This window comes from Ciona intestinalis, chromosome 12 (genome assembly GCF_000224145.3).
Source record: "Ciona intestinalis chromosome 12, KH, whole genome shotgun sequence".
In the NCBI taxonomy this organism is placed as follows: Eukaryota; Metazoa; Chordata; class Ascidiacea; order Phlebobranchia; family Cionidae; genus Ciona; species Ciona intestinalis.
Window position 1 is genome coordinate 2,147,487 of NC_020177.2, and position 26,249 is coordinate 2,173,735.

General features: G+C 32.0%; 3 protein-coding genes across 4 annotated transcripts in view; 2 read left to right on the forward strand and 1 right to left on the reverse strand.

Annotated features, from left to right (window-relative positions):
• The window catches only part of LOC100179660 (zinc finger CCCH domain-containing protein 3), a 7,670-nt gene extending 4,321 nt beyond the window's left edge, over positions 1–3,349 (forward strand). Inside the window, exons 9-16 of the mRNA XM_009862162.3 lie at positions 782–865; positions 1,638–1,709; positions 1,884–1,947; positions 2,316–2,450; positions 2,682–2,782; positions 2,885–2,926; positions 3,011–3,099; positions 3,154–3,349. Coding sequence (XP_009860464.1) covers positions 782–865; positions 1,638–1,709; positions 1,884–1,947; positions 2,316–2,450; positions 2,682–2,782; positions 2,885–2,926; positions 3,011–3,099; positions 3,154–3,215 — 649 coding nt within the window. The 3' untranslated portion in view covers positions 3,216–3,349. The remainder of the gene's footprint in view (positions 1–781; positions 866–1,637; positions 1,710–1,883; positions 1,948–2,315; positions 2,451–2,681; positions 2,783–2,884; positions 2,927–3,010; positions 3,100–3,153) is intronic.
• LOC778757 (transcription factor protein) lies at positions 2,982–5,222 on the reverse strand. The gene is given in 4 exon segments (NM_001078350.2): positions 2,982–3,634; positions 3,833–3,955; positions 4,143–4,268; positions 5,033–5,222. Coding segments are annotated over 4 exon segments (486 nt in total). The 5' UTR covers positions 5,174–5,222; the 3' UTR covers positions 2,982–3,538.
• An 834-nt stretch (positions 5,223–6,056) lies between these two features.
• Positions 6,057–26,249, forward strand: part of LOC100176478 — a 24,473-nt gene continuing 4,280 nt past the window's right edge. The window contains exons 1-23 of one of the 2 annotated variants that reach the window (XM_018814459.2): positions 6,057–6,184; positions 6,350–7,002; positions 7,249–7,700; positions 8,011–8,384; positions 9,365–9,455; positions 10,441–10,632; positions 11,227–11,374; positions 11,777–11,885; positions 16,247–16,336; positions 16,602–16,705; positions 17,224–17,341; positions 19,213–19,402; positions 19,712–20,119; positions 20,427–20,503; positions 20,876–20,948; positions 21,441–21,580; positions 22,434–22,600; positions 22,942–23,094; positions 23,494–23,704; positions 24,400–24,521; positions 24,776–24,898; positions 25,201–25,365; positions 25,771–25,850. In XM_018814459.2, the coding sequence (XP_018670004.1) occupies positions 6,413–7,002; positions 7,249–7,700; positions 8,011–8,384; positions 9,365–9,455; positions 10,441–10,632; positions 11,227–11,374; positions 11,777–11,885; positions 16,247–16,336; positions 16,602–16,705; positions 17,224–17,341; positions 19,213–19,402; positions 19,712–20,119; positions 20,427–20,503; positions 20,876–20,948; positions 21,441–21,580; positions 22,434–22,600; positions 22,942–23,094; positions 23,494–23,704; positions 24,400–24,521; positions 24,776–24,898; positions 25,201–25,365; positions 25,771–25,850 (4,177 nt within the window). In that variant the 5' untranslated portion in view covers positions 6,057–6,184; positions 6,350–6,412. The remainder of the gene's footprint in view (positions 6,185–6,349; positions 7,003–7,248; positions 7,701–8,010; positions 8,385–9,364; positions 9,456–10,440; positions 10,633–11,226; positions 11,375–11,776; positions 11,886–16,246; positions 16,337–16,601; positions 16,706–17,223; positions 17,342–19,212; positions 19,403–19,711; positions 20,120–20,426; positions 20,504–20,875; positions 20,949–21,440; positions 21,581–22,433; positions 22,601–22,941; positions 23,095–23,493; positions 23,705–24,399; positions 24,522–24,775; positions 24,899–25,200; positions 25,366–25,770; positions 25,851–26,249) is intronic. The other variant, XM_026837092.1, reaches the window with a different exon arrangement.

The following is a 26,249-nucleotide window of genomic DNA, read 5'->3' on the forward strand; positions in this document are numbered from 1 at the left end:
AACTTGCTAGTTTGTGCCACTGGCTGTAACAGTTATAAATATTTTTTTAATTAAATATTTTTTGTATGAATTTTACATTTTGCAACAGTAGGAATTATGAAAAGCGAGACACGTCTTTAACCGCAAACCACGTGTTCTGTATTATTTTGATTAGCGGCGCTTTTCGGCTGAATAGGAACGCATTCTCGTACGCCTTTCTCCTTGATGACGTCATAGGTGCTCGGGCTCGGGCTCGTGCCGAGCTTTTCGTTGAAGCTCGGCGCTCGGCGAACCCGAGCTTTTTCAACTTCAGCACATCCCTACTATTTAATTACATTGTGTTTATTCTATAAACAATATTACCCTTTTTGCATGGTAACTTTTATGCGCGTAAGTACTCGCAAAAGCAAAGTTAACACGCATAACGTCATAAGCGTGTTATCTGCTGTAGAAGGTTGGTTGTTACTCGCATTATGCGAGTAATGAAAAGTTTGGTGGAATTGCAGTTTCACTTTTAATTCTTAATCTTTTTTGGGTATTATTTTTACAGTTTTTAGTTGGTAATAGCACCATAAAGTATAACAACTTATTTTATAAACTAGGTTTAACAATATTGCGCTTAAGTAAGCTAACTCAATGTTGATACGCGCATAAACAAATGACCATGCAAAATAACGTGGTTAGCGAGTTATCATATGACGAGTTAATGCTGATCGTTATTCGCATTAACTTTTTACCATGCAAAAAGGGTATATGTGACTTGTATTAAGTACATGGAGCTTTGATCATTTATCTTTTCCAGCCAAGCCTTGCATAGAAGCATTCAAACTGCGCGCTGCAGGGGTCGGAATAAAGTACTTCGAAAGTTTTGTATATATTATAACAGGTTGGTATGGTTTCGGTTGGAAAAAATGATTTTAAAATTTATTTAAACTTGCTTGGCTGTTAAATGGCAAACACTGGTGACTATTATTACCATGCAATTTGTGGGTGATCAAGTTTTCTGTAATAAATTCTTTATTCGATACATTTTCAAACACCCGGTAAGACAGTATACAAATTATACAACACACACAGTCAGTGGCGCAGCCAAGCCGGTTTTCGGGGTTCGTGACCCCCCCCCCCTTAAAACCCCCCCAAAAAAAATTAAAAAAAATTGTTTTTTTGAAACAAATTTTTATTACCCCCCCCCCTTATTTTTTTCTGGCTGCACCACTGCACACAGTTGCCTGACATGGGTATAGTATGTAAGGTATAGGTGCATGCCCTAACAAAATCAGGTTACCCTTGAGTGCCCAATATAAATGCATAAACAACTTAAACACACTGATAATGCAATGATCAGTTTAGTTCCTAATTAAAAGCAAATGTGACAACTAGAAAATAACATTATTAAAATTACGCATAGAAAATTGTGCATTCTTTTGCCCACCACAGACTTTTATCTTTTACATAATTTAAATCTTATGAGAGGCTTTTTAAAAGTTAGACACCTTTAATAACCAATTAAGGTGTTTTTGTGCAATATGGATGCATAGGGACTACAGAGTGTTAAGATATCTGGCAACTAAGTGTATGCTTATTATTTTTTTCAAGGGGAAAAAAAAATTTTAATATGTATATATGTCTTATCATTTCTTATCATATTGCTTTTGTAGATTTGGTCGTTGTAACAGAGGAACTAAATGCCCATATACTCATGATCCAGACAGAGTTGCTCTATGCACAAAGTATGTACAGTTTTTTTATACCATATTATCAAATTAACCAGTGGTAAATTACTAAATTATTAATACTTTTTAATTTTACTTTTTTTATAAGATTTTGTTAAATTGAAAGTAGCATTATCTTATAATTAAACTGCATCCCATTGAGTTTAATATTTAAATTTTCTCTTTTGTCAGGTTTTTAAGAGGTACTTGTCGAATCGAGAATTGTCCATTTTCTCATAAACTCTCCAAGGAAAAGGTTATTGTTTATTTGTAATTTGATGTGTTCCGTATGTTTAAATTGTGGTGTATGTATTAGTTCATGTAACTTGCATTAAAATTATTCAGTAGGGTGGGAGAAGACCTTTAGCACATAGTATCCAAATATTCGGATTGTTTTTTAAACAATTAACAACAGTTTAGTCATGAGGATACGATTTTATAGTTTTTTGCTTACTACTAAATGGGCCGAGAAATAAAATGAAACGGTGTCCCATGTTCCCCTACCCTACTATATGTAAAATACCTGATGAAAATTCAACGTTAAACTTGAAACAGTGCCTAACGATACTCTTAAATAAGGAAACTTAAATTTGGCTGCATTTGTTTTAATTATTTCTGCTTTAGATGCCTGTATGTAGCTTTTTCCTAAGAGGCAAATGTGCAACAAAAGATTGTCCCTACCTCCATGTGTTTGTTGGTCATACTGCTGCACTATGCAAATCATTCGCCACTGACGGATACTGCGCTAAAGCTGATTCGGTTTGTGGCTTGGATTAACAGTTTCAAAAAGAATCAAAATATTTAAAACAGATTTTCGAGCAAATTTCTGTTTGTGAAAACGTTTTGTTCAGGTTGTTTTTAAACAGGGTTTTATAAAAAACTCTTATGGTTATTTTTATTTTTAAATCTTAAAATGTTTTTAAGGCTTAATACAAATAATTTTTATTGTCGTAATTGTACTGTTATTCTAAATTTAAAATCTGTTTTCAGTGCAAAGAGAAACATATCCGTGCCTGTTACGAATTTTATGAAACTGGTATTTGTAAAAACCAGGATAAATGCAAACTGCCTCACAAGCATAAAACTTTCAAGTAAGTACTGTTAGACCAAATCCTGCCACCCCTAAGGCAATATTATCATACAGCATATTTGCATGCAATTTTAGGCCTTGTAACTAAATAAACTGCTTTCAGGCCCACTAGCAAGCCAAGAAAAACTCTTCAAAATGAAAACCGGTATCACCCAGTGTTAACTAGTTTTAATTAAAATAAATACAAAATAAAGAGGAAATTTATTAATTTCTTATTTTATTTTTACAGCGATGTAAAATTGGAAGCTGGTTTTATGAGTTTTCTTCAACAAAAACCGGTGTCCCAACCAAAACCATTGATAGATGATATTAAACCAGGTATAGACAATTTTCTAATTTAGTATTTTGATTATTATACTTATTTGTGAACAGATTGCTCTAAATTGCGGATTCAACCAAGACTTGGGAAGCATAGGAGAGCTGCCGCACCCTAGAAAGGTGGTATATCTACCTCGTATTTTGGTTTTAACCTCTAGGTCCATGTGCAGTGTTATTTTTTAGTGATTAAAATATTTGCATTGCAATTTTTCCCATGTTTTGAGTCATAGGTGAATAAAATATCTATTACTAACTCGTGTGTGTTAGTTTGTTCTGCATGCAGTAGGAAGCATTGCTGTGACTGAATTGCGGCAAACGCAATGGCGAAAACGATACCATATATACAACATTATCATGATATTTAGGAAACATAGTAGCAACGTAACATGCCAACAAGTGTCGATTAATATTGAGAAACCGAATGTTGTGGTTAGCTATGTTAACTGATCATGTTTGATTCAGTATTTGCCGAGTCACCATTTTGCTGAGTCGTCGGTGGGCGCATGACTTGCAATAGGGTTGGGACGTTACCATCCTGCAAATAATCATAATTTATAAAAGGGTGACCATGATTTTGTGAACAGCAGGCCATTCCATAAGTTGTTAAAATGTTTAATATTTATATAGTAGGGTGGGGGGTCAGGATATTTTGATATTATATGCTTAAGGTATCCCATCTTCCCCTACCCTACTTTAAAGGAGCTTGAGAAATTAATGAAGAAATAGAGCTTACACCAGTGTAAGATGAACTGCCCTTCCCGATACTTTTAGCAAATTGTTCTAAATCATGGAATTTCTTTTGGAAAGCTTCTAGCTCCAGCTTCATTCTTTGATTTTCCTGTGTAACCCTATCCACCTGCACAACAGGTTAGTTTAGGGTTACAAATTGAATAAATAAATGTAACGGAAACTTACAGTGGTTAAACACAGGTGTTCTTGTTCATACACCTCATCATGTGCTATGCCACAGGACTTTATGCATATAAATTACAGAAATAGAGCTGCACTAAAATATCAAACAAATTATTTTTAAAAAATCCTACTTCGTTCTGAAGTTGGATTCTCTCTATATCAAGTTCATCCTTCTGTGTGAGGCGTTTAATACGACATGAAGCTGCATAACCACGGTTCTTCAATGTCCGCCTTCGTTGTTTTAAGCGTCTGCTTTCCTGTATTAAGTAACAGTGGTTAAGTAATTTTTGGTATAGTGGAATACAGCAGTTGCCATTAAATTCATCTTAACAAACTTTGTTCCCTTTTTTAATGTTTTCTTACCTGCCTTTTTCCAACATTTAATATATAAGTCTTATTCTGACATTTTGTTATAACGTTAAAAGGTTGAGATAAGAAAGCGCTACTGTTTGCGCCGCCATATTTCCCTGAAGCAACTCGTTAATTAATTAAGAACCAACCAGGTTTAGATACAATCGGTTGAATCTCAATAACTTATAGGCCTACTTAAATTTGATGTACACATATTGTCCTGATAAAAAATGTCATGTGGTCATGTGCGCACCCTTCACCACCGAGTAGGAATAAAGCAGGGAGGAAAACGAACATAAGGGGACGATAACAGTGAAGACAACAGACAAGTTTAATGGCACGTCTGCAGAGTATGGCAAGTGCACGAGCGATTTGTTTTACAAACTTTTGGTTATGCACACCATAATTTGCTTTGCACGTGCATTTTTAATGATAGAACGCCACACGAAAAATTAATCGTCTCGCACACGCAAGATCTCGTCAGGAACTGCCATACTCTTCAGACTGGTTTAATTAACGGTAACCGAATACAGCTTAATTTAACATACAGTAATTACAATTTGCTTAAATTTTTGAAAAAAAACTACAACACTACTTTTTCAGACATCATTGTAAATAGCCAGTAAAAAAAACGGTGACAACGTTACAAAACAAAATTTTGACAAGTTACCTCTGGAGACAAACTTCGTAAGTGACGGTTTAGATCACGTACGCTCAAATTTAATAGTTCCTCATCAGAGAATATAACGGACTGTCCACTCTGTATCTTGCTTTGTTGGGAAAAGTACTTTTCCTTCTTATCGTCAGTCATATCAATATCGTCAATCAGCTAAACTAAATTTATAGTTTACAAAGTCTTAATGAAAAACGAGAGTAAGTTAAAAAAAATGACGTCATACTCTTTTGATTTTAACATTTCCTGAGTTGTTTACAACAACACCAGACACAGTGTTAACTGTGCCGTCGACCCTACCGTATGTTTTGATAAAACTGGTGCAAAAACTCATGCATCGGTTACTTCGAATTCTCGTAACTAATTCATTGGTCATGATGTCTCGGCAAAATTTTTTCGCCATGACGTCATTGATGAGTAAGTGAAAAACAAATAACAGTGCTGCCATATTTTATTTGGTGTGAAAAGTATGCAAATGGGGTCAATAAATGTCGATTTATTTTGACTTAAATATTATCAGTTAATTAACGGGCCGTTAAGTTAAAACCACAATTATGTTTTATAATTAACATGTTTATATATCGACTCTAAGCAACGAGTTAAATTTATACTTTGTTACTTATTTTTTACATGTACTTAGTAGCAGAGTCGGTATATAAACACATTTATATACGGACTCTGCTAAATACTTGTGTTTCAGCTATACAAATGTTTTGTACTATCTCAGAAATAGCCATCATCAACACTTTGTACTATCTCAGAAATAGCCATCATCAACATAGGAATGTCGCCGAAAGTTCAATACGACACCACGTAAAATACTTTACTCCATAAACGGTAACAATGCCATTTACAAACTAACAGTCATATCACTTCTTTATTCGATTACACCTTTTTTACTTGAAACGTGCGTTTTATAGTATATCCTCATAACGTATCGGTAGTCACGTAATTGTGACAATGTCAAAATTGATGACGTAAGGTCACAAAAGGGGAATTTATTAGTAGTTCTGTTTTGCAACGAGCGGAACTGAAATGCGTGTTGCTGATATCAGGTTTTCCGATTTACAATGAATACTACGCCCTTTTAAACAGTACCCGAAACTTTTCAGATGTGTTGTCAAACTGTGGACTGTTGAGTAACGCAAGGTTTGTGTCGTTTAAGGTTATAATGTAACCATAAGATATTGTAAATCTTGGTTTTAAAACAGATTCAATATTTTTAAAATCTGGTTTACAGTTACAATCTATGTATTTATTTATGTATATGTATGCATATAAATAAGGATTCTAATAATTATTGTTATCATTTAGGCTTACTTCAAGTAACAGAATTAAAATGAGAGTGTGAATACAAAGTAGCTACACCCTTGTTTTATGATGGATAAAACTCGCCAAAACTACAATAACCATAACAGTAATGGCTCATCAAGACCAAGTGTTGCGCCTAAACCTGCCACAACTAAACCCGCCATACCTTCTAAACCTGCGCATTTAAAATCGATCAAGAAAAAGGAAGGTAGTAAGGTTTCTGAAGAAAAAACAAACACGAGAGGAAACTTAACTCGTATTCCATCTGTGGACCACACGACGCCACGTTCCTGGGTGTCAAAACCAACTTTGTCTCTGCCGAAAAAAGAACAGCTTGGAGGAGCTGAAAAGAAGCCAGATGGGCCTGTTCCAAAAAGCCCCTTTGCAAAACCATGGAGACCCGCCCCTCAGCTTAAATTGAACAAGGATAGAATTCCTAAACCAATCAACGATACTTTTACAATTGTAGAGGAAAAAGTTGGCTCTGTATCTAAAGCAAAAACTGCATCACCTAAAAATGACTATGGATGTGCTATTAAAAATAACCAGGTAACAGTTGAACCAAAAGTAAAAGTTGGCTTGGAAGAAAAGGCGAATAAGCCATCTACATTGCAAGTAAATAACCAACCACAAGGAAGAACAGGGATTCAACACAGGTTAGATTTGATTCACTAGTTTACAGAGCATATTGTAATAGCGACCCTGTTGAAAACAAAATATGTAAACTTGTAAAATTCATGCATGTGTACTTAAAGCATCTCTTTAAAGCTGTAAAAAATATGTGTCAGTCCTTTTTCCTTTTAAAAGTCCCTTTAACCACAATCTGTACAAAAAGTTTTGACGGACTTCCTATGCGATATAAATCTAAAACTTTCAAACCATTTTCTACATTTTTTGAATAGATCTTCGTTTCTTCGTGACCCGAAAAGTCCTGGTTTTGGAACAATTCGTGCTATGTGGAACACCAAGGTGAAAACACCATCCAATAACCTCCCATCTCCAATATTAACAAGCCCCAAACCATTTGAAGTAACCAAACGCCCGGTTACAAAAACTCGCTCTGTTGCTGTTACTACAGGTAACCCCCTAATGTGGCAGCATGTGCAGGGACCCCGACCGCAAGCCCCACATAATTCTGGGATACAAATGGGTGAAACAAAGCGGCGTACATCGTCGCTAAGTTACCAAGCACCTTTGCCTTTTCGAAGTGCTTCAATAAGTGAAGAAACTGAACCCACAGTCAGCAATGAATTAATTGAAGAAAATGAATCAAAGCAATCTGAGGATATTTTTAAATTTGAAGACCGTGAAAAATCGCTACCTGAATTGGAAAATTGTCAAAAATCATTTCTTTGTGAGTGATTTATTCTGATTTTTTTAGCAAATTTTTTTTCATATTTTCAGGAACATAAAATTCCCCATTTTATCATTTGCTAAAAGCAAAATTGGTTTGTAATAATTCAAAATATTAAATTAAAAGGTGATTTTATTTTGTTTGCTATCAATTTTGAGTTTGATTAAACTTTAAATAATATATGTTAATTTTTTTTGTAATTAATAATTAAATAAGTTCACAAAGCATGTCATTCTAACAACCAATCATTATTTTAATTAGGCTGTAAAATCTAAAACATTAAAATTAATTTAATTTTTTTTTTCACCAGACTCATACTCCACTGCCAAGCCAAAGATTCCCACCCCTGAACCAGAAGAAACAAACGAAAAACAACCAGCTCCCACATTCAGCGACCCTCCTGTCGGTATCTACCAATCTTACAGCAGCGATGACAGCGAAGCGTCACTGCCTCCAGTGGACAAATCTTCCGACTCCAGCGTCATGGAAGCCAATTTAACAGCGGTTGGAGTGTATGAAGATTTTGACGAAAATGACGAAACTGTTACAGCTGCAGTTTACAGCTTTGCACAGCAAGTAGATAACCTTCCATCAGACCCAATACCTGCTTATGGATATTTACCAATGTCTGGAGCTTCTTCTACAACTGAGATCAACTATGAGCAAATGGACTCAGATGTGAAGGTAAATAATATTTTATCTAAAATTTTAAGGAAAAATTAATATTAAATTTGTAGTTTGTTCACAAAAAGTTGTGAAGATGTTCCATCAATGTCTGTGTCATTTTTAAACGCCAACTTGTCTTGGCTAATAGCTGTAAACTTAAACTGTTTTTATGTGGTCGGAGTAGACCTATTCATCATATTTTTCCCCATTATAAACCAATGGCAGTTGGTATAACTATTTAAATTTATTAAGGATGTCAACTGGTAGCTGTTTTGTAAAAATAATAAATTATATTAATGTATATATAAATTATTTATCAAGTAATATAATTTCAATCTGCATATACCTAACATTGCAGCAGTTTGACCATTCTGAAATACAACAGTGTTTTTAATGAAATAAGAATTATTTATATGTTTTGTTATTAGTTATTTATAAGGTCAAGCCGATACTGTTCCATGGTTAAACCTAAAACTTTTATGCAATAATGGGGACATGGACATGATATAACCAGTTTCCCAGAACCAAAATACTAAACAGGGGGGTTCCACAAATAATTGACAAGTTTTCTTTCAAAATCAATTTCAACGGTGCAAATTAAAACAGAAATATATGCATAGAAATTGGTCACGCTCGTCGCTCGTGGTAAATTTGTATTTATGCGCTACTGTACGCAACCTCTAAATTGGCATGTTGCTTGCAACTATAGTAATTATATCTTTATTGTTCTGTGGTTAAATGCTTCTTATGCTTGTTTATATATTACAGTAGGGTGTGAGAAGAAGGGACACCTTTAGCACATAATATCCAAATATCCTTATCGTGTTTTAAACAATTAACGACAGTCTATTAAAATCCTGACGAAACAGTATTATAATTCTTTGAATTTTTTTTGTTCACCACCAAATGGGGCGAGTCTCGGTGAGAAAATAGAATGACACGGTGTCCTATTTTACCCCTCCCTACTACATATCTGACAACATAAATTATCATTCCAGCTTGAAAGTATAGATTACACCAGCCAAGTGGTTCCACCACCGGTAATAAAAAAGAAATCAACGAGGGAATATCATGAAATCGATCCCAACGGTACGTCTGTTTGTTGTTCTGCCATTGTTTCATATTTAGAGAAACTAATATTAATTGCTTGCCAAATCTTTAAATCTGTTATAGCAGTGTTTTGTATTTTTGTCGTTTTTGACTCAGTTGAATGTTTTTTCTCCTAAAAATGTACAGCTTATTTTTATATATAGCTGTTCTATTTTTACTATAAGTCTATAGTCTATATTTATAACTATTATTGTTTCCTATATATATATTTTTTAAATCAATCTGGTAGATAGCCCATTCATATTAATACATTAAATGATGTAGACATGTAGTAGTTTTTTCACTGTTTGAATATTTAATGCTCTTGCTTTAATAATTAAATCTAATGATAATTAATTACAATTCTACATAACTGACTTACATGGAGCAAACCATAATTTATTTTTTAAGGCAATTTAAAATGTTATTCTTCATGTATATTGCCCACTATATAAGCTTATTGTTTAAAACTGTCTGGGAATGCTATTTAAATGTCATAGTTGGATACAGTTTTTTGTGCTGCAACCCATTTAACAAGTGCTGCAACCCATTTTAACAGAAGTTGATTTTTTCTGGATTTTATTTTACTTTTATTACAGTCCTAAAGTAATCCATAGCAAACTAATGAAGTTTAACAATAATGTTAACTTTTTTACGTCTTATAACATTTAACTTAAAAGTAACAAAAAGAAAGTTTAACAAAAAATAAACTTTTTTTTCGTTTTGTAACATGATCACGCACCCCATACCCCACAGACCTCAAACGGTCAACTTACCCCACTTTTGGAAACCTTTATTTAAACTATTCCATGCCACTTTTAGGTTATCTCTCATGTATACAACAAAAACAACCATAGCGAACTAAATTTTGGTATATGTTTTGTTATGTCTTTGAACTTAAACCAGCCGATTCCCATCGCCTTTCTATTTAGTATAGCCTATATACATATGAAGCCAAGCATAAATTTTAATCTTTTGTATTTAGGAAATATTTCGGTCCCACCTCCACCCACAAGGGAAGCTCCGAAGTTACCCACCCACTTTAACAACCAACCCCAGCAGTTAGAATACGAGCCCCCACCCTTACCCCCTGATAACCCCGTGGGTCGACGAAGTGTTGTGTTTTCAAAGCAGAAGAAACTTATGGTGGTACAGCAGCTGAAAGAAAACACCTCAAGTAAGTTAAAATATCTTTTTGTATAACTTAATTTATGGTTCCTCATAAAGTAAATATATATTATAATTTGTTTTTATTCCATTTTCCTGTAACTTAGTTTTAATGCATTTTATTATGTTTAAATATAATTTTTGTAAGTTAAACCAACCAAAATTATATTTACAATCTTTTTGAACCAAATGTTTTACTACTAATTGTGTACTTTTCTTAAAGTAGCCACAAAATGTATTATTCTATATTTCGTCATTTTTCGTTCCATATTTTTGTCATTTTACAATAACTTAATTATACTGGGCTTAATGCTCAAAACCTCCTGCCATTGTGGCATTTAGCACAATATGCATAATGGTCTAGTTATTCCTCCAACCGAGTGGTTTGTAATGGGTTCTGCAGCTATTCTGCAAATACCGAAACAAAATAATCCTCAACAAACTTATAAAAATGTGTTATAACGACTGTCGTTGCTCCCTTATAAGAGGATAATCAATCATCATTTACTTATAAATTTACGATGGTATTCTAGCTTTAAAATGTCTAAGTCTATTGTACATACTTAGGTAAAAAAATTAAAAATTGCCTAATTATGAATTCCAGTGAAGAAACTGAACTACATTGATGTGGAAGTGACTTCTAACTCTTCTGGAGGACCTAGGAGCAATCCTGTTCATCGGAAGACTAATTACTCCGATGTTACAGTCCTTAGTGAGAGTGATGCAAGAAATTCTGAGAAAAATGAATCCGGGTGAGAATAGTGATGTCACTGTTTCTAGCTTTATTCTTTAAATATCATACACATACACTTAACTGCCAATTGGTAATTTATTAATCTGGTAATTTATATTAAATTTTAACATGTTTCAGCTTACAAATTTATTGGGTGAAGTTTAAATTGATACAAAATGTTTGCCAAGTGAAGTGGCTTAATAATTTAAATACAGTAATTATAAATTCTAATATGCAAATAATTCTTACCAGTACAAATAGAAATGCAGCTAATTACTATTTGCTTAAAATTTGTGTTAAAGCCACTCTTTTGGTGAAAAATGTATCAAATGATATTTTTAATTTTGTGTAACAATTTTTGTTTCTAATTTTTTAGTTTTTTTAACTTATAACATTATTTAACCCTCATATATTACACTAGAGATGAGAATCTGTCTTCTAACAAAAAACAAAAAGATCGAAAGAAGAAAAGTTCATTTCTTCCTTTCTCATCTAAAGATAATACTTCATCTTCTCCTAAATCAGCCAAGGTCAGTACAATTCACTGCACCTGTGTTCTAGGGATGCACATTACATAATAATTAGGTATTCTAGGATATCCTAGAATACTTTATTTCGAATCTAGAATTCCGAATCTAGAATTTTGAATCTTTTTATATTTATAGGAAAAACTAATTTTACTCACAAAAGTCAGTTTATTGACTGTTTTATAGCATTCTTGTTGGATCATGAGCTGTAAAATGATCAAAAATTGTACTATTGGGTAGTTTTTGCACCATGAAACGTATAGCAGGCTATGAAAAGACGTTGCGAAACGTTTACTCTCGAAAGTCCCGCATACACAAAAATATTTTTTTCAAAATTAATAAGTTTCAACAATTGTTAACATAGTATATGAGATGACGTTTGATGACGTTATTAAACAGAATACCGAATCCCGTAATTAGATTCGAATACAAAAGGATTCGAATCTCATAGATTCGAAATTCTGTAATGTGCATCCCTAGTGTGTTCTCTATATTACTTATCTCAAAGCAATGTTTTTACCATTTTTTGTGTTTGTATAAAGTACTCAAATCAAAATTTTGGTTGGCCTTTTTGTATTAATCTTAAAAAGTGTTTATGATCAGATAGTAAAGCTTGAATGAGTCTGTACAAAATATTTGTTAAGCATAAAGTGCTGTTGCTATTCATAATAGTTTATCTGAAACACTTGTTTTTTCCAAAAGTTAAATTTTACTGAATAAGACAAGTTAAATAGAATGTCTAAAACTCAGGATATTAGAAATAAAACCAGATAAATGTTATAGACTGTTTAGAGTTTTATTCTTACATGTAAGTGTTTCAGACCAGTGGTTACCACTAGACTTACTACATTATCATTTTATTATTTATTAGATCCAGACACATAATAAACAACACATAAAACTATATGGGAGAATATGAGCTTAAAGTAGTGACTAATTTGTTTTGAATTGAACAAACTTTTCCCCAATATTTTAATTACATGTGTAGCACACTTTAGAGTTACTATTAGATTGTGTGTATAGAAGGGTGGGGGAAGACGAGACACCTTTAGCACACAATATTCAAATATCCTGATCGTGTTTTAAACAATTAACAATGGTCTATGGTTGTGATAAGGATACAGTATTTTAGTTGAATGTTATTTCCTTGCTACCAACTGGAACATGAAAATACAATGAAAAGATGTCCCATCTTCCCCTACTCTACTATATATTGTGTACAGACAGTGCATATAGTAATAGCTGGCAACTGTTAATGTGTGTATAGCTCTATAAAGTTGTAAAGTCTATATTTCTTTGAAAACAAGACAGTTATAAAACAACAGAGTTACAAGATGTGCAGAATCTGTATATGTTTCTATAAACTGCCCAAGGCTACCATAACAAACTCTTTAAGAGAAAATCCTTTAAGTTTAATAAGGGCAGGCAGTAATACAACATCATCACTGCAAATGTTGTGGCTTATGTGATAGATTGGCTAAGTTTTGGTTTATTAGATACACAGCTGTTAAAATATTTCAGAATTTTGGCAGTAAATAGAGACATAAGGAACTAAAAAATTTTTAATATAAATGTGTTATCTAATCTAATTTATTTGTTTTAAAAATTAATTAATTTTGAAAGCAAATTTGGTATTGGTGTACTATCTTTATCTCCGCATAGTTATATCATAGTGTTTATCTATTTCATTACTTTACTGGTTTCAGCACATTTCGTTAGCTACAAAGCTATTCTTGTGGGTGGATTTATTTATTGTTTGTTTACTGTGAGTCACATAAACAGTCACTTTTCTTGTTACCCCACTTTCTTATAAGGACTTAAGTTACGTTAAGTATATAAGTGACGCAACTGTATTTGACTTTTGCCTGGCTTTTTAATTTACATATTAATGTTACTAATGTAACAATGTGTTGAGAATTGTGGTTCAAAAAAGGTACTTTTTGTTAAAAACAATGTTTTTTTACCAGTTCATAACATTAAATATTCCAAAGTTTGCTGGTTGTATTTAGTGTTTACACTTTCAGTTTCAAGTTTTATGATATTTATTCACTAATAATGTTACTAATGTAATAATATGTTAAAAAATTATTTTACAGAATAAGTACATTTTTGTCTAAAACATATATTTTTTTCCACAAATTTATATCAATAAAAATCCAATGTTTAAAGACCATATTTACATGTATTTTAGCAAACATATATATATATATATATCTTTAGTTTGTTTAGTTTAACCAACCTACTGTATTAAGCAGAAAAATTGCTATTAGAGAATTTCTAGATACATATATGTTTGAACTTTTTATAATAAGCACGCCCCTAACATGTTTAAGTGGAATTTTCCACCAAGTATTGGAGATTTATTAAACAGACATCCGATAATAAAGGTACAATGGGTTGACCTATTCTATACAAGCTTTGATATTTTGTTTACCATAATATAGCATAGCATGTATAATATATGAAAATAATATATAGTAGGGTGGGGGAAGATGGGACACCTTTAGCACATAATATCCATATATCCTGATCGTGTTTTAATCATTTAACAACAGTCTATGAGAATCTTGAGGATATAGTTTTATAAATGTTTGATTGTTCATTGTTTACTGCTGAATGGAACGAGAAAACGCAGTTAAAAGGTGTCCCATCTTCCCCACTACTCTATGTTTGCAATTTGGTTGTAAATTTAAAATTTTGTTTAGAATATTGGACTAATTCGGGCATAAACAGCGGGTCCACTGGTATTCTATGTCGTATGACTTCTTCCGTGTAAAAATGAATAATTATAAATTATTATTGAAATCTTATAATGATTTAACAAATTTCTGCACTTTTATTGAAGCACTTATAATGAAATTTTTTGTGACCAGTCAAAGTTGATAATCTTTTATGGTTGTATTATTTTTGGATCTTCTGAGTTTTTTTGCAACGCACTTAATAAAAAAAAATAATTTTTAAGTTTTATTCAAAACATTATTCTCACTTGATGATTTATTACTAATTAGAACTAGGGATGCACATTACAGAATTTCGAATCCGTGAGATTCGAATCCTTTTGTATTCGAATCTAATTACGGGATTCGGTATTCTGTTTAATGACGTCATTACACGTCTTCTCATAAACTATATTATCATTTTTTTAAACTTATAAATTAAAAAAAAAATTATTTTCGTATTTGTGGGACTTTCGAGAGTAAACGTTTCGTAACGTCTTTTCATAGCCTGCTATACGTTTCATGACGCAAAAACTACCCAATAGTACAATTTTTGATCATTTTACAGCTCATGATCCAACAAGGCTGCTATGAAAAAGTCTTTAAACTGACTTATGTGGGTAAAATTATTTTTTCCTATAAATATAAAAAGATTCGAAATTCTAGATTCGGAATTCTAGATTCGAAATAAAGTATTCTAGGATATCCTAGAATACCTAATTATTCTGTAATGTGCATCCCTAATTAGAACAAGCTTTTACGGAACATCCAAGCATGTGTATACACCGATTAAGAAAACCTGTTCAAGTTCAATAAATATTCTATAAATAGTAAATCAGAAGGGAGAAGGCCTATGATTAGTAATCATGATATTTGAACTGTGACTGAATTGTCAATCAGCATACCTATATTCGCACGCCTTAACTGATACAATACCCGTTTTACAAAAAGGCCTATTACAGGAATAAAAAGCTGACTTAAATAACTACTTTGTATGTTTGCAAAACGAAATGTTTAAATGAAACTGTTCAAAAAAATTTGTACAAATTTACATCGGCTGTGTATTTTTGTTGTTGTTAGAAACATGTTTTTATATTATATATGCATCATACCAGCCCATATTCAAATAATATTGGTGTTTATGACTCCTATGAGCTATAAAAAACAGTTGGTTACCTAAATTTAAATGTCAAGCAAAAATGATGGGTTATATATATATCTTATTAATGCCTCATACCAGCTCATATTCATATAATGTTGGTATTTAAGATTCTAATGGGCCATGCAAAACATTTGGTTAGCTAAATTAACATGGCAGACAAAAAATAGGGGTTAATATTAGTTAGTTATAATATTTAGTGGGTAAAGTGTAAAATAATAATTGGGTTTGGCATTTGGCTGCATGTTTTTTTCAAATATACTTAACACAACATTAAAATGCTTCATTACAATAAATCTCACTGTAAAGGTGGCTGTACACAGTGTATGCGAATTCGCCTGCGAAATCCTATGCAAACCCATTACCAAGTTCCGCATGCGGCAGCAAAAACCGGACAAAACAGACAAAACGGACGAATTCCGGATACTGTGTATAGCCACCTTAAGTAGTTGCCTGAAAAGGTATTTTAATTCTATTATCCATACTAGGAAGAAGTACTGACAGATTTTGAGAAAGAACGAAATAAAATAAAGAGGATTAGTGGGCGATTTAGACGGAAAAAAGATAAGGACAAGAAGGTATTTTTGGTTATTTGTAACTTTAAACATCAGAATAATTAAAAAAATATTTTTTGCTTTTTTTTTTAATTTTTTTGTTTTAAATTTTTTCTAACCTTTTTTTTTGTTACTTTAAATATGTTATTGTTATCAAAAGAAAAGTTTTAATATGTTTTTAAATATAGTTTTAATATGATTTTAATGATTAAGGTGTATGACAGTGGTCAGTTAGCATGAGGTGTATGAATTTCAATTTACTTATCATAAATACATTATGACATCACAGAAAAAAGATCGCAACAGTGACGGGTCAATTTCTCAAAGTTTTGAATCCGATTCAGGATATGACATCGACAGTTCTTCAACAACGGTATCTTCGGAAACCTCACAGTAAGCGACAACTAGTTGTGTGTTGTTTTAACCAGTCTAGGACTATGCCAAAAAAAAGTTAAAAATATTTATGTAAATAAAAAAAATTAAAAACCATAAATTAAAAAAAAAATTATGTAATTAAAAAAAAATATTGTTAAAATATTTCTAAACTTTAGGTAATGTTGTTGCTTTGGTATTCAAAAAAATAATATATTTTTTCAACAAAATTATCTTGCTGTTCTAACTGTTTGAAATTACAATTTCAGATTATACATTGCTTCAGCCAGCTTTTTATTTAATGCTGTTTCCCACACTTTTTATCCAACTCATGTTTTAACAACTGTTGTTTTGTTGTTGATACCCTTCTTTTCGTTCTTTAAATAACATGACCTTCGCTATCGTTTTTAAAGACATAGCCTAATTTAAATTATGTTATGTTTTTTACAATTAAAAATTTCCCCAAAAAATCCAACTAGTTAGTTAGCCCCTTTGACTTTAACCTTGCTATTTTAACTGCTTAATTTTACTCCCCAAAGATCTTACACAATAAACACGAGCAGTGGTAGTGCACAAAGTTCGGGAGATGGTGAAGTCCGAGCATTACAATGTGGTGTGCCATACGCATATGGGGACAGTGGAGACACCAAAAAATGGGTTAGTTGTGAAATTCTACTGTTTGACTTGAATACATGCCAATAAAATATGAAAATTTTTTTTATGGATAGAGATGCTCTAATGTAATCCAAGTTACCATTAAAGTTTACAAAAACAAAACAGCTTATAAAAAATCGCATAAAAAAAACGCTAGAGTAAAAAAAATCGTGCAAAATGCAGAAGATTTCCCATAAAAATGTCACCTAACTTTAACATTTTTAGTTTCTAAACTACTAAAATTCCAACAAAATTTTGGATTTGGCATAATGATTGTCTCTTCTTTGTGAGAATGTAAAAATTATAGAATATAGACTTTATTATGTTTTAATTTTTTGGTTCAACCAAGCTACATACTTAATTAGCTTGCAGTACCTTTAGATCACATTTGAGCATTTTTAATAAAAAATACACATTTTTTGATCATTGGCCAAATGCTTTTATGCTTTAACTTTATAAAAAGTTTTACAACTTTATAAAAATAAGTGATTGTGCTATCAGTTAGATACCTTATATTAGATGTCGTTTATTTGAAATCTGCTAACGCCTAACTAACTAGATATCAATTATTAACTGGGAACCAAATAAGGTAGAAATATATTATACATGTTGTTCACACTTTGTGTACGTGATAACAACTTGTATTTAAATGTCAAGGAGGAACTACAGTTTAATATCAGTTAAGAATACAGTTTAATATCAGCTAAGAATACAGTTTAATATCAGTTAAGATTACAGTTTAATATCAGTTAAGATTACAGTTTAATATCAGTTAAGAATACAGTTTAATATCAGTTAAGAATACAGTTTAATATCAGTTAAGAATACAGTTTAATATCAGTTAAGATTACAGTTTAATATCAGTTAAGATTACAGTTTAATATCAGTTAAGAATACAGTTTAATATCAGTTAAGAATACAGTTTAATATCAGTTAAGAATACAGTTTAATATCAGTTAAGATTACAGTTTAATATCAGTTAAGAATACAGTTCAATGTCAGTTAAAAACACAGATTCAAAGTTTTGTAAGAAATACAATTTAGATATTGGTGTTAGTTTACTGTTAATTGTATATGTAGGTGTAGAATATATGCATGGAATCACAGAAATGGGTGTAAGATTGTTTTGCGTAAGAATATATAGTGGGGGGGGGAGATGGGATACCTTTAGCACATAATGTCCAAAAACCCTGATTGTGTTTTAAACAATTAACAACGGTCTAAGAAAGTCGAGAGGATACAGTTTTATAATTATTAGAATTTTCTTTGTTAACGACCAAATGGGACGAGAAAATAAAATGAAAAGGTGTCCCATCTCCCCCCACCCTGCTATATTGACTTTCGGAATCTGTGTCAGTTAAGAAAACTTATTGTACAGAAAATCAGTGAATAGTTGGTAGTGATTTGATAACATTGTTTACTTAGTGACAACAAGATGTTGGTATGTTAATTTTTATGATGAACATATTTATTAGGATACTCCCTACATGTGTTGTGTATTTATGTATCAAACTGTTTGCTAAGAATTGTGGATTTTGCAAGACTGTAAGAATTTAACAATAATTTTTGAATAAGTTTTGACAAGTATTGTTTTAAAAAAAAAAAAAAAAAAAAAAGTTTAAAAAAGTGTAGGTGCTGAAAATAAGATCCTAATGTGCTATGAGCCAAACAGGTTGATAAGCACTGTTTTATCTATTTTTATAAAAATCCCAAAAGCATTATTTGTATAATATAATAATTCAAAATTTTTCAAATATATATTATATTTCTAGTTGATAGAATGTGTTCTGGAGTGACAACATTTTGACAATTTTTTCCCAAAAAATGAAATCATATTTTTTATTTTAAATATATATATTATTTCTATTTAACAGCACAAAGTGTTGCCGACTACAAAAGACGCGGTTGAGCGAAGACGAAGCAGTGATGCGACAAGTCCTTTCAAACGCAATGAAAGGATATACAAAAAATCGCTTAGTCATGGTAACATTGAATCCACTATGTCGGTCTATCCACCTGAAACCGACGGTTGCACATCAGACAGAAACTCTGGGAATTATGAAGGTCTTTACTCATGTTTTAATGTTTTATTGGTACTGGTTGTTAAAAAGTAAAGTAGTAACTAACAACTTTCGTTTTTTTAGATATATAAATTAAATAATATAAAAATTGAACAAAACAGTAAGGAATGTATTTAACAACAGAAAACTTTCTGAACATAATTTAAAAACTCAAATAGTTTCTATTTTTTGATGAAATAATTACAAAAACCTAAAATTTAAATAATTCCCAAAAAAATACACAGCTTGAATCATACTATATATTAACAATAAAACCCATAAAAAATATTAATTAAAAGTTTTTTATCAACAGGCTCACCAAACAAGGATCCTCCAAAAGTTTCGAGTTTTCTTCATTGTGGCCCACCCAACATAAACCCCCCTGATCGACCCCCACCTAAACCCACAAACCCATCACCCAGGCATGGAGATCCCATGAACCCCACCCCACGTCACAGAATGTCATTCCCCCTCCCAGGTTTAGCCCCCTCTGTACCTCGCCCTATTAGTCCGGGGTTGCCGACATCACCCCCACCTTTCCCCCCAGAAAGATCCCCATCCAGAGATTCCAGACCCAAACCCCTGTCGAGGGTGATTCCCCCTTCACCCCAGCTTCACCCCCCAACAACTGACCCCATATATTCAACACCGGAGGGTGAAAGCGATGGGGAAACCCCACCACCATTACCAGAACGTGATGCTATATATGAAGGGGTGGATGGTAAGAAATTTATAACAAAACATCTAAATTTGAATAAAAAACATCAAAAATAAACATTGGTTAAAAAAAGAGGGTGGGAAAAATGGGACACCTTTTTATTCTATTTTCCCGCCACATTTGATAGTAAATAAAGAACATTCAAAGAATCAGAAAACCGTATCCTCCCAACTTCCACAGACCGTTGTTGTTTGTTAAAACATGAGTATTTAAATATTATGTGTCAAAGGTGTCCTGTTAAATGTTTTTAATACAAATTTTGTTATGTCAGTTAATATTGTTACAATTTTCCTAAACCTTTTTTTTCCAGTGTTAAACGTTGTACCCCCTTCACCGTGTGGAATTCTGAATCGTTCAAAACTTTTGGATTCTGAACCATTGTACCAGGTTATTATAATAATGTTATACATTTTCTAAAAAGTGATATTCAGACTTGAAAATTTACACTATTTCTATTTAAACCGAATTCATGGGTATTGTTTAGCAAGTTAACCATGAATGGAATTTTCCAATGGTTAGATAAATTTTCCGTTTTATTTTACCCAAAAAGTTAAGTTCTTGGATACTATATATGATATTGATGTTAAATAAATATTTACTTCAATCATTGAGTGCGGAGATTATTTAAACATCTTCTAAATTTTAGAATTATTTTAACAAAAGTTTCTAAGTTTAAGAACATAGTGATTAATGAGACAAAATTGGTCTTAAACTTTTTTAATTTTTATAAAAATAAATTACAAATTTTTTTTGGACCAGATTTACAGAAGCCGCACGTTATCTCATGCGTCTACAAAAAGATCCGCAGCTGCCAGGGCTAGAAACCAAACTGGTAATTTTGTTTCCTTTTGTGTGCCTGAATTGTAAATCATTTTTACCGAAATTAACAAATTTTAAATTGTCAAATATAGACTTTAATTTTTTCTATTTTTGAAACACTTCGATCCAAAATGTGTTAAAACATGAGTGTGTCCGAACAACACATTGCCTTTATTTTAAATCCTAGCGATTAATTTTTATTTATTCTTTAAATGTATAATGCAAATCATTTGAACATTGCCCACACACAGTACATGTAGAGCCTATGGTGTCAATCTTATCTAAAAAAAATGCACAAATTAATTTTCATTTGCTTGTTTATGTAAAAAGCACCGGAAACAGGTAAAAATGTCCATTCTGTAGAATATGCATTTCGGAATTTTTTTGTTTTTTCTTGTTATTTTTTATAAATATTTGCACTTTATTTCTAATGGTTTTAATTAAAAACCTGCGGCATTATTTTATTTTTATCAAGAATCTTAAAAAAACTGAATTTTCATTTTAGTTCCGGAGACAGGCACACAGTGGAAGAGTGAATTGATGTCAGAGGACCTTGGAACATCCACACTGTGGAGAGAAATCCCGGAGGTTGCGGACAGTGGTCATCCGAAGGACATGAGCAAGGACCAGATCAAGCTGCAACAGGTTGGTTGGATTTTAATTGCGCAACACTGAAAAAGTAAATTTGTTGTGCATCACTGAAAAAGTAAATTTAATTCACTAAAAGTTAAATTTATGCTGCGCATCACAGGAAAAAAATCGTTTATTTTTTTTAAATGTTAAAAAAAACACCTTATACTGTTTATACATATAATTAGATGTATGGTTGACTATTTTGGCTGTATAGTATTTAGAAACATAATTAACAAAATCTGGTAAAATGTTAATATTGTTTACTGTTGCGCACTAAATCATGGTCTTCATGAATATGTACAAGATTTTTTTGTAAATTTTTTTTTTTTTTTCACTTTATAAGTTACTTTAAACAAACACATAATCCACCAGCACACAATAGCAAAGTTTTTAAAACTTTAAAAATTCTCCCTTCTATAGTTTAATATATCTGGTTTCATTCATGTTTATTCTGTGTGAGGAAAACACTAGATGATGTAAACCAGATGTTGTGGTTTATATATATTGTGAACATCGATTTTCAGTTCTGTTTGGTTACTCCTATGGAAAATACCCTACTGCTGTCAATATAATAATCTTTGCAAATTTTTCTGAAAAGTTTCTGTACAAATAATGTCTCGCTTACTGTCTGTGGTATTTTTAATTCATTTTAGTTTTAACCATAACTTTTTTTTGGCTGTTTTAGTCTATTTTTTACATTACTATTGTCTATAACATTAAAATAACAGTGCTTTTTTACACTTTGATATTGTAATAATTTTTTCCCCATTTTAAATAACTCGTATTTCAGTTTTTGGCCGGGGTAGTAAAAAAAATATTAAAAATAAAAAAATTTTGTTTGGTAAATTTGTTTTTTCCTCCCAAGTCTCAGTTTGAGGTGATCACATCCCAAGCTTCATATCTTCGTAGTCTCAACATCCTTGTGCATCATTTTATGGAGGATTGGGCCATGGAGTCAACTGATGTTCTCCCATCCACGGATCGAAAGCGACTCTTCTCAAACATCGAATCTGTGAAGAACGTGGAACAGAGGTTTGAAAAAAATTGTTTAAAAATATGATGAAATTATTTTTTCGTTAGTATATCAACTGAGTACCATTATTTTTTAGTAAATAAAAGTTAGACAAAGACATTTTTTGATAAAAAGACACAGTTTTTTAAAATTTTTACAGCACTAAATGTTTTAAAAAAGTTAGTGAAAGGTATAATATTTAATCTTTAAAGAGCATGGCCATATTAAATGCATTAAAAGCTGTAACTGCTAAAAAGCTGAAATAATTCTCATTTGGTATAGACATTCTTTTATGTAGTTTTGTCTAAATAACGACTCTAAAAATAATTTATAAAAATGTAATACAAAACTCTCCAATCAGGTTCCTCGAAGATTTAGAAAAACACTTCTGGTCTGATTTAAAACTGACAAAAGTATGCGACGTTATTGCAAAATATGCAAAGCAGGACTTCTCAGTTTATATACTGTATATACAAAACCAGGTCTACCAAGACAGGGTGCTCACTAAACTACAGTAAGTATTAATAAGGTTGTTTTTTTTATAAAAGGCATAATATTATAATTAATATACCTGTACAACTATACTAGAATTAAAATAGAAAACTTCATAGAAAAAATAAATGCATTTAAGTCCTACACTTAGTGGACCAACTAACTATTCAACATGTCCATACATAGTTTGTTTTTTCTAAAATATTAATAATACGCTACTTTGTTCTTATGTAAAATTCGTTTACTTAAATAAATTTTGCCTTTTTTACATTATTTTTTTTTCATTTTTACCTTATTTTACTTCTATTTATTTCTTTAATCGTTAATGTAAAGACCATCAACTGCCTTTTTCCCTCCGTTCTCTCATATTACCTGCTTCCCCAACTCTCTCACTCACTCATCCATAACCACCAACCTCCAGAAGAAATCACGAATTATTTGCCGAGAACTTATGTCGTCTTGAATCCTCCTCCGCGTGCAACAAACTCCCTCTCCTCTCCTTCCTCTTGCTCCCGATGCAGAGAGTCACTCGTCTCCCACTCCTTGTCTCCGCAATCGTCAACGCAGCGGACGCAGCCGGAGAACCAAAGATGCTGAAGATTGCCAAACATACACTCGGAGTTGTAAACAAGGTTAGTATGTATATAATCTTTTAATGACTTACCTGGTATGAAAAAATAATTGTGTATGTTCGACGTTTAGTCTGCCATCTGGCAAAATTGCTGTTTTTTACACTACGTTTTTTTTTAATTCCCAAGTAGCAGATGAAACCTCGGAAATATACTACCTTTTTTTTACCAAATGCGTCTTGAAAAATTATTTACATTATGCCTGGTAGCAGAAGTAACAGAACATGGTTAATATGACATTTTTCATGTTTATTCCATATAAAAATAGTATTACCATATCTTCATGTAAAACAGTGTTGAAAAAAACATTTTTTTCAAACTATATGGGTGAGGTCCTACAGCATGACATGTTGCATGTAAACTTTGAATTACTTTGCTCGTATAAATATAAAGATAGTTTTATTGTAACCAAGTTAAAAGCACATAAACTTTATCAAGGTGTTGCTGCATCAAGGAGATAAAGTCTCACTACATGTCAGATGAAACATATGTTTTTTTATACAGAAAAATCATTTTTAAACTTGAATGAATGAATGTAACTTACTTTATCCTCGCTTGCCCAAGGACACATACGCCCACAATGGTAGCAACGATGAACCTTGAACCCATTACCTCTGGGTTCGAGGCAGGCCCGCTAACCAACTGTGCTATGGTGCCGTGCTTACTAGTTTGAATTCACTAACTCCATTATTCTACAGTTGGTCAAGAAATGCAATGAAGGAGCCAAGAAAATGCAACAAACAGAACAACTCGCAGAAATTGCTTCCCAACTTGATTATTCATCTTCTGTCAAGATGTTTGCTCTCGTTTCACAATCAAGGTTCTTATTTATTTAAATATGTTGTTAGTTGTTAGAGGTTAATTTAGGACTTTTTGTGCTGCGAATACAATTATGATACTGTATAAAAATTGCTTTTAAAATACAGCAGTTTAATTAAGAAGGCAGAAATTAATGTTAAATTTTTGTTGGAAAAAAGGCTTAAAAATCAAGAAACAAAATAAAAATATGTTAAACAATAACTTGATTGTTTGTTTGATTTCTTTATTATCTAATAATTGCTTTTATTAAAACAGGAGTTTAGTGAAGAAAGGAGAAATGAATGTGAGCATGTCAGTTGATTCAAAAAAATCCACAAAACTCAACAAATTATGGTTGTTTCTATTCACTGATGTCATGTTTATTGCAAGGAAAAAAAGGTTGGCATTTTTACATTAATTTCGAATTTAAAATATACATGTACTATATCTCACTCATACATGTCCGGCGCCGTGGCGTAGTGGTTAGCGCGCCTGCCCGTAACCATTAGGTAATGAGTTCAAGGCTCGTCGCTGCTACCATTGTCTATACATGTACTATATCTCACCCATACATGTATTATATCTCACTCATACATGTATTATATCTCACCCATACATGTATTATATCTCACTCATACATGTATTATATCTCACCCATACATGTATTATATCTCACCCATACATGTATTATATCTCACCAGCTACATGGAGTCAGGTTCAAGCTCCAGGTTTGAGGTTGTGGATTGGGCAAAACGGTCGCTACTATATGTCAATGAGCAAGCTGTCACAGAGAACTTAATTTATCTCATTCTGTTGGAAAACCAAGCTGGAAAAAGAGTCGAAATGACACTCAACCCAGTCAGCCAGTAAGTCAACAGATTTTGACATTTTTTTTACTATATATTAATAAATGTAAATTATGTATCTTCACTTGGTGGACACCATCAGTCTTTGTAACATGGGTGTTCTAATTAAAACAACAAGTGACAGCTTATAAATTATCATGTATGTAACTTTAAAGTTAAGTAATCATTTTTTATGGCCAACAATTTAGACAACCTCTTAGAAACAACTGTTAAGTGTCTTAGACACATACTCACAATGGTAGCAGCATCGAGCCTTGAACCCTGTATTCCCTGGTTTATAGGCCATAGATCTGCACATTAAACTAACGTTAATTTATGGCTTTTTGGGATGAAAATGCAACCATGATATAACAATATAAAGGTGGAAAACTTTAGATTTGATTTTCTAACCAAGTGTTTATACAGGAATGAGTTATCACGTTGGACGGATGCATTAAGCCCTCCATCACTAAATACAACAGGGGAGAGTATATATGAAACATGGGGTGAGTTGTGTGTGGAAAACTTATTAATAAAACTGTAAGATAGGATCACACCTTAAATTTTCATATTTAGAATAGATAGCCTTTATATTTTTTTAATAACTTTTGCCAAAAAATCTTATAATTCAAAGACTGTTTAACTTTTAAAAATCCACTATTTTTTCAATAGCTGCATCTTTTTTTATTTTTACAAATTCAGTTGCTTTTAAGATTGATGTAACGTAAAATTAACAGTGTTAGAGAATGGTTGTATAGACTGTAGAGTATCAAAATGCATTAAAATATTACGCTTTAACATCCGGCGCCCTGGCACAGTTGGTTAGCGCGCCTGCCCTTTAACCCATGAGTTATGGGTTCAAGGCTCGTTGCTGCTACTATTGTGGGCAAGTTACATTATTCATT